At 28.5% G+C, this 8,782-nt stretch overlaps 1 protein-coding gene across 5 annotated transcripts; it reads right to left on the bottom strand.

The window, feature by feature from the left end:
• Positions 1-262: 262 nt before the first annotated feature.
• On the bottom strand, positions 263-8,383 carry LOC145193772 (oxidative stress-induced growth inhibitor 2-like). 5 transcript variants are annotated; one of them, XM_090068715.1, is made up of 6 exons: positions 8,206-8,383; positions 7,267-7,341; positions 4,893-5,148; positions 4,646-4,783; positions 1,611-1,747; positions 263-1,525 (listed from the first exon to the last, which is right to left on the bottom strand). In XM_090068715.1, the coding sequence occupies exons 4-6, from the start codon at positions 4,728-4,730 to the stop codon at positions 302-304; spliced, it is 1,446 nt and encodes a 481-aa protein (XP_089924841.1). In that variant the 5' UTR covers positions 4,731-4,783; positions 4,893-5,148; positions 7,267-7,341; positions 8,206-8,383; the 3' UTR covers positions 263-301. The 5 variants fall into 5 exon arrangements, with proteins under 5 accessions (XP_089924841.1, XP_089924843.1, XP_089924840.1 ...); XM_090068717.1 differs by having other exon boundaries at positions 7,267-7,337; XM_090068714.1 differs by lacking the exon at positions 4,893-5,148 and having other exon boundaries at positions 8,206-8,382.
• Positions 8,384-8,782: the final 399 nt, after the last annotated feature.

The following is an 8,782-nucleotide window of genomic DNA, read 5'->3' as shown; positions in this document are numbered from 1 at the left end:
TATAAAATATGTTGTATATGTTAAATATATCTTACATATATTATATACATAACATAAGTATATTTTAATGCATATTCAAATTGTAATATATATCAGCTACTGTTACAAATATTACACATTAAATGTATTTTACTGATTGTAAGTTTAGAATTATTTAAGAGAATCTAAAAGAAACTTCAGAAAAAATTATTTCTTCATATCATTTAAGAGTGGAGAAAAGAAAAACTAAGAAAGCATACCAAATTAAATCATAAAACAGCTAGTTAAACTATAATTTTCATTTCAAGGAGTTTTACATTTTTTACTCACTATCATCAAATGCATCATATTCTTTTTTAAACAGCCCATGTGTGATAGCTAATGCCCCTCCTGATATTAATCTCACAAAATTATCACCGACTAAGGGACCTAAAGCATAAAGGCCTTTCCGAGACCGGCATTCATAAGTATACAGATCTATGTCTAAAGGATTAGTTTTTATATTAAACTCTTTATCTGGATCTTCTTTTAAACTATCTGGATTATCAAGAATTGATAAATCTGGCAATAATCCAACTAAGATAATGACTCGGTTAACATGTACTTTATAGGCTGACTTTTTGTTCACATGCTCTATAATTACCTCCTTGTTTGGTAAAATCCCAACAACAATATGCTGGGACAGCGGTTTGTAATATTCATTGTTTAAGCATTTTCCTGTCATTAAAGGTTTCAACTGTAAATAATCTGCATATGCTGAAGGAAGCTGGTTTAGAATAAGCTCTGGATCTTTGACACTTCTGCGAAAGACATGATATACAGGAATTCGATTTGATATCAATTTAAGTACAGCATCTAGAGCTACAAGACCACACCCAACTACAAGTACAGGGGATTTTTGATTGTTCATTGTTTCTATTTCAGGGAGCGTATGACAAACAAAGTCATAGTGCTCACCAGTGACATAAAGTTTTCTGGGGATATTCGATGCGCCAACTGCTAATGCAACATTGTCAGCAAAAAGTGTAAACATTTGAGTGCTGTTTTCATCCACCCACTGCAGGCCTTCAATACACCAATGCATGATGTTATTTTGAGTACATTGTCTTACAGATGTTACTTTTACGTTATTTTTAAAATTTTGAGACATGTTTTGCTTTTTAACATAGTCCATATAATAAAGTCCCACTAAGGCTGTATGGGTTCTATCAGGATGAACTGTACACACTGGAGATAGCTTAGGTAAATTTGGGAGTTTGTACTGATTTTCTTGAAACCATTCTTTAAAAGAGTATCCTGGTAACTCAAGCCACTGAGCTAAACTCACAGAAAGTTGTGAATTAGTCATATGATGCCATGAGCCACCAGCATGACCCATACCAAGGACAATGTGACGAACTTCATTATTTGGGTTATAGCGCCATTCGATGACAGATTCATCATTTGTCAACATATCAGCATTTGGGTGGAACAAATGATCAAAAAGAATACTTACTGGATTCATGGTACGAGAGTCATACATCCCTTCACTAAGCCACTCCAAGTCCTATTAAATGTTTATTGTATAAATTTACTTTATAAAAAAATCCCACAACTTATTTTCATATAAACAAACAACATTTCCAGCAAACCTGAAGCACTAATGACTTTGTCTTTGAAACATATTGAAGTCGTTCTTTAAGGATTGGATCATCTATTGGTTTTCCATTATAATAGGGCCAATTTCCAGATAAAAAATAAGAAAGAAGAATTGCCGAAGGACCATTACCTATAATGTATGGAAAATAGATATATCAGAATTGTACATTTATCAAAATATATATTTTAAAACTGTTATATATATGCATACTTGAAAAAAAAAAGATTTAACTTTTCATAGCCAAAATTTTCTGCTGGAAAATAAAATAACAGCTGTGTTAAGTAAAATTTTTAAGGAAAACCTGCATAAAACACAAACACCTGATGATTTAAAATTTAACAAACTTGAACATTAATTTTAGTTTGCAGGCCATATCTTCTTGCTTACCAAAATGTTTTGCTATCTTGAACAAATTGAAAAAAAAAGAGAGTCAAGAGATTTTAAAATGCATCAAAAATAAATTAGTAAAATAGTAGCTTGATATCTTTTTATTCACCCAGTAGTAAAACTATGTGGCAAATACAGTATTGGCCATTAATAACAATTTGTCATATTTTTTTTATACCATCTGAGTTTGATTGATAATAAATCAATAATTGTTTGACTTTTTCAAATAAAAAGTGTTAATTGAAGAGCATCATATTTTCTTTCAAATAAATATATTCATAAAAAAATTAATTGATGCAGTAAATATCTTGTTTTTTTTTTTTTTTTTTTTTTTTTACACATATCTCATAATCTAAAATAATTATAATGGGCAAAATTTACAACCCACTCTATTATTTCAAACTTCCTCAAAATTGCATTTGTCTTTAAGTAAAAATTTGAACTTATTTGCAAATTAATTACAATTATTAGAGAATTTTTGTTTAAATTGTTACAAATATTTGAAAAGTTTGTATAAAATGAAATATAAAAATTAGTATCTAATCCACAACAACATTTCAGCAATAAAACAATAAAAAATGACTGAAAAAACTATTGATAATATGACAAGATGTAAAATCATAGCAATTAATGAACAAAACATCTCAACACATGCAACTGTTAGCAGAATAATCAACTGATACCATAAATACAATACAATTGAATATTTTCTGTGTCCCAGAAGACCCAGTATTTCAAATGAAAGAATTAAACATTCACTTATTTCCATAGCGAAAAAAAGAAATTTTTCATCTACTGATCCCAGCTGAAAATGACAAGAAGCTTCTGGTGTTGTTGCTAGTGCTTGAAAAATTAGAAGAGTACTACAAAAACACAATTACATATGGCGAGCTGCTTGCAAAAAACCTTGTTTATCAAAAAAATATCAGAAAGCAAGAAAAAACTGGTGTTTAGCTCATAAAATTTGGTCTAAGAACATGCAGCACAATGTTCTTTTAAGCAATCAAATGAACCTTGAGGTTGATTTAAGAAAAATTTAGTAATGCTGAGAAGAATGCCACCTGAAAAAATGCACCCAGATTGTTCTATGTATAGAACAAAATGAGGCAGTGGCAGTATAGGCATCTGGGGTTGCATGAACTATGAAAGCCTTGGTAGCATTAAACTACTTGATGGAAGGCTTGATTCTTAAAGATATTTAGATATATTGGATAATTATTTGATGCCTTCTATTGATATTTTCCAAAAAGACATAGGAATTATCTTTCAAAATGATATTGCTCCATGTTATACTGCTAAGATTTCCAAGCAATCATTTGAAAAAAGCAACATTAAAATCATGTCTTAGCGTTTCAATAGTCCAGATCTCAATTGCATAGAGAAATTGTAATCTTGGTTAGACTACAATCTTGGTAAAATTGAAATAAAAGATCAGCGGAAAGAAAAGTAACAAAATTACTGAACAATGTTCCAAAAGACATTACACAGAATTTAGTCAATTCCATGCTGATATGGATCAATGATTGCTTTAAAGCTAAAGGATTGTTAGCAAAATATTAATTTCATTTTCTTTTATATATTTTTTGTGTTTTGCAAATATATATATTATTAATTATGGCCTGTTAATTTTGCTGTTGTGGATTGTTTATTTTGGCCGTATTTTTTTTGAAAACGTATGCATACTTGTATTCATTTCAATTTTTTTAAAACTTTTTTATTTATCATTTTGTAATAAATTTATATTGTGATCATTTGATTTATTTCAATATCAAAAAAAATTGAAGAAAAAAATCTCTTTTAATTTTTAAAATATTTAATTTCAAACTTATATTCATACTACAATAACATAATGGATTGTTATTAAATGTTATTGTATTTCGTCTTAATAAATCACCACATGCAAAAAAAAAAAAAAAAAAAAAAGGAATTTTGCTGCTTTTATTAAGAAACAGTTCCAAAAAAAAAAGTAAAATAAAAAAGCAACAAAAAGATCTGTGGAGTTCTCTTTATTTACAGGATAAATATTTTTGAGCAGAAATAACATGAAAAACTATTTTAAAAAAATAATCAAGAATATTTTGTTTGGAAAAATTACTACCATTGTGGTAATATTTGCTCAATTAGTGTTTAAAAAAATTAAACTTTTGTAAATTCCAAATACTATCACCCTAATCCACTAAGTACACTTAAAAAGTTTTTAAAAAAATATTTGGGATAAATAGCAAATCTTTTTTGTAATATGGTATTTGACTCTATAATTCTTCTATTAGGAGATTAAAAGAAAAAACAACTATGAAACAAAATTTTCAGTTATTGTTCCTATCATTTTCATTAAATTACCCCTAACATTACAAAAATGCTGAATATAGCTTTTATAAATGAAAATGAATGACTTAGTAACTGACAATAAGACTTAAAAAAAATTTTATTTTACAAAATGTATATAAAATATATGTGGATAATATGAAGTGAATGATTGCTCTAATAACTTTTAAATAACAGGAAAGAATTAGCTACAAAACAATAAGCATTATGTGGAGGAAAAATTAATATCTTTATCTTAAAGCTTATTATATATGTATTGTTTTACAAAATGCTCACGTAAATACATCATACAGAAAAAAAATATTTAAGTCTTACCAATAATAACAACGTCGTAGTCTTTTCCAACAGAAACATCTTCATCAGATGACCCTTCACTTGATAGCCTTTTTTCCAATCTCATGATTATTATAACACAACAATAGATGTTCAGTAAACGGTACCAAAGAATTAACCCTGTTAGTATAAATGAGTATTAGCCGCATGATAGAAGAACAGTAAAAATATAATTGAAAAAATATTCCATTAATTTTATTTAACAAAAGTAATTAATCTAGCTAAAAACCTCAACAGATTTAACTGGGCACATTAGGTTTAGCATTTATTGCAGAGCGTTCTTACGTAACGTTCAGTCTTGCATTTTTAATTTTTTTTGTTCTGATGGCTGCTGAGCATGTTTTGCAGAGGGAAAAAATGATGTAACTCACACGTGTTTAACAGGTAGTTCGGATCGCCAATAAAATTTACAAAACTCTTCGCGAACAACAGTAATAATGTGCCTGCCTTGTAATTGAGAATTTTGCGAGTAATTCTTTATATTCCTATGGTTTTAAAATTAATAAAATGTCAGGTAGCATGCTCTTAAAGATTTTCTGAATAATAACACCTCCCGAACTTCACAAATACAATTTTTTAGAAATAATGAGCGACTTTTTTTGTGGTAACATTTTAAAGGATATTCATGTTCTGTAGAAATGCTTTCATTTGCTCAGCTGAGATTGGTGAATAAGAATTTGCGTCACGTTCAATAAATTTGATTGAAAATTAAATCAAACCCTTGGGGTTGGTTAAACAATATCCTGAATATTTAAAGTTGAATGGATTTTCTAATTCTAAGTACCATACAAACTTTAATGTTTAGCACTAAACCAACTAACTTATTTTTATTGCAACAACAGCCTTCCACTTTCTACTTAGATATAGAAGAAAGTATAATTTTTTCATTTAAAGGTTTTTCAACTAAGCAGACTTTTTTCTTTTTTCTTTTAATTAAAAATGGAGAGTTTTCCAATGATTGCATGTTAATCGCATATTGATTACATATTGATGGGATATCACATACCATATCTATAATGGAGCAGGTATAGCATCATTATACGTACTTAATAAGGGTTATAAAATGTTTTGGCTTATTTTTTCAGCTGTAGGATGTTTATGCTGTGGTAGCAATGGTAGCAATGCTGTGGTAGTTATATGCTGTGGTTATTATATGCTGTGGTAGTTGTATGCTGTGGTAGTTATATGCTGTAGTATCAATCGAAAGAAAAAACAATGTTAGAAACCTTAAATAACAGCAAAAAAACTTTGCGTAGAAGAATTATGCAAGCACTTAATCGTATGAAATGAATCTGACGCAGCCTTTTTGTATTGTAATGAACTTTAACCGCTATCTCACTCCAAAGAACCTTGGAAAAGCTCCCAAAAATGCTGGTGCCATTATGAATGCACGAAGACAAGAAAAAGTTATTTACGAATTATGATTTAAGATTTAGGGTATAAACCACGGTTTTCATTTTCATTCAAAGGCATTTTATTTCTTTATATTTCGAAATAGTTTTTATTTTGTTATTTGTTAAAAATGCTTTTTCTCTCTTAACAAGTAATAATAATAAAAAAATGGTAATATTAAAAACAAATTAAGAACTTATTGCTTGTGTTTTCTTATATTTTTTACAAAATTTCTTCCGCAATAATGACTCTTCGAATTATTCATGAATTTGTTTTCGAAATGTTCAAATCAAAGCCAAGTATCGCATGTTAAGCCCGCTTTCTAAACCAAAAAACGCAGGCTCAAAAATGTTTTATTTTGTGCATGTCTGTGTGTATGAGTGTTTTTATAATATGATCAAGAGCCATTGTGGTTGTGACCCTTATTTTGAAATTGGTTTCGACGGCCCTGATTATTTGAATGAAGAAAAGTATATTGGTCTCAAAGAGAATCGAGAAAACGTTTCACAGCAGGAATTTAATTGATACGAAGTTCCTCGTATAATTTCAAATAACAATGTTTGAAAAAAATTCTCAGTCGGAGCTTATTAATAAATCATGCTACTTGTCTTATTTACGAATACGTCCCCTTAAAGTTTAACGGCAAATTTCATATACAATATGAAACTGTCGTTAAACTTTAAGGGGACGTAAATCAAATCGTTCATTTGATCTGGGATCTTGGAACCAAAATTTATTTCTGATTACTAGGAAATCTTTTTGATTAAATATCATAAATCTGAAAAATGATGAGGTTGTCATTGGTTCATCCAGCAAACTAAAAATTGAAAAACTTTCCTGTTTTTCTTTCTTCAGATCATAAAAAAAAAGATTTAGTTTTTTGTTGATATTTCTTTTGTTTTTTCTTTAAAGTATTATCTTGGGCTTTCAACGATCAAATGTTTGAATTAGTTATATAATAATACTTATATTATTAAAATGAATTTCTAAAGCAACTATTTTATTTTCATTCTATATTTTTTGAGTATAGATGCGAGATGTAAATAGAACAGAAATAAAATACGATAAATCGCTATGCCCTAATAAAAACAAATATTTTAGTAATAAATAAAAATAGTAAAAGAAAAAAAAAATTAGTTTTAAACTAATTTCTTTTATAATTTTTTTGCTTCAAAACATTAAAAAAGCATATAAAATGAAGTTCAACATACGACTCGCTTTTTGATTATCAGAAGTTCGATGTTGATGTACAGATGAAACTTGTGTCGAGTTGATCTTACTTCTGACTGAAACAAAGATTTAACTTCAGATTTACAAAATTTAGTGATAAAGAGCCTATGTTGAAAAGATTTCGCAAGTAATATCAATAGTCAGATATCACTTGACTTCTAAAAAAGCCATTAATAGTTTAAGCAGGGTCGCTAATGAATAATTCATTGGTTAGAGTGTGTTTTAATATACACAAAATGAATAATTAAGTTCTAACCCAACTTTCAAAGGCAGATAAAATCAAAACCCAATCTATCAATTTATTTATCTCATTTTGTTCAAACTTATCCCAATTCAACTTTAAGCTTCCTATACATCTTTCCAACATCAATAGTCGTTTGTTCAGTTGACAAACAAGAATACAAAAATGTCAATTTTCAGACTTTGAGTTAATTTTACTTCAATTTGAAGCTATAAGTAAAAAAGTATGGATTAATATGGGGTTTACGTAAAATAAAACACGAAACATTTTTTTATTGAGGTTTGGTACACAAGCTGTTTTAAACAAAATTCATGCTCATAAAACACCCCTCTCAATTAAAAATTTGTAAAAACTTATTTTCAAGATTTAAAGCTCAACAACACTTGATGAAGTGCAGCATCACATCGCATGCAAGAATCTTGGATAAACTCTGATTTGGTTAAATTTTACCAAAATTGAGTTGCTTTTATCGGCTAACCATTACCTTTTTTTCAAGATGTGATTATTCTTATTTATTAACATTATTATACTTGTTTTTAACGAGTGAGTCTTATTTTTAAATCAGTTTTTATTTTATTTGCTTATGGATTGACATCAGCATTGAAAATATCTGCACACTTCGTTAAGAATGTTAATCTAAGAAATCTAATTATTAAGCTGGTACAAATATGAAAAATACCTTTTCGAGAAGCTTTATCCACAAGTATCTTGAAAACAAATCTTCCTTCTCTATAGTTTAGAAAGTGCTCAAGATAATCTTGGACCGTACAATTCAAAGCTGTTCCAGAAATACTAAGTTGATGAAACCAGCAGGACTCCTATGCGCCTACGTTGCGAGATGATCAATTACACGAATTTTAGCGCATAAACTATACATTATGCAGCAATAATAATATCCGCACTATATTATTCATTCGCCAATTCTTTTAATTAATTATTAATTTTTTCTTGCATTGAATAACTAAGTAAAAGCCATTTATTTACAATTCAGTATAAAACAGGGAGGGAGGGAGAGGGTATATTATAGTAAAGATATTTCCATGACTTTATCAAAGGTTTTATAATATTTCTTTTATAGTATCGTATTTCTTTTGTAGTGTAACAATCTTTTCAGGTCTTAACGAAAAAAAGACTAAAACAATATTAGCAAACTCAACTCCACGGAGACGGAACTATTGGGTAAGTTTCAAGTTCAGCGACTCATAATAATTCTTAAACCTGTTAAATAAATGTACTTAAATGCACATAAATGTACT

The sequence above is a fragment of the Hydra viridissima genome, unplaced genomic scaffold, assembly GCF_058129835.1.
Source record: "Hydra viridissima isolate aposymbiotic clone 2 unplaced genomic scaffold, HvirCarnegie_v1 scaffold_12, whole genome shotgun sequence".
NCBI classification, from domain to species: domain Eukaryota; kingdom Metazoa; phylum Cnidaria; class Hydrozoa; order Anthoathecata; family Hydridae; genus Hydra; species Hydra viridissima.
This window is presented reverse-complemented; position numbering and strand designations above follow the sequence as displayed.

Coding starts and splice junctions, on each gene's coding strand:
- LOC145193772 (XM_090068715.1), bottom strand. CDS start 4,730: ATGAGATTGGAAAAAAGGCTATCAAGTGAAGGGTCATCTGATGAAGAT. Junction 1,748..4,645: donor CTACGACGTTGTTATTATTG/GTAAGACTTAAA, acceptor CATACATTATAG/GTAATGGTCCTTCGGCAATT. Junction 1,526..1,610: donor CAAAGTCATTAGTGCTTCAG/GTTTGCTGGAAA, acceptor AACATTTAATAG/GACTTGGAGTGGCTTAGTGA.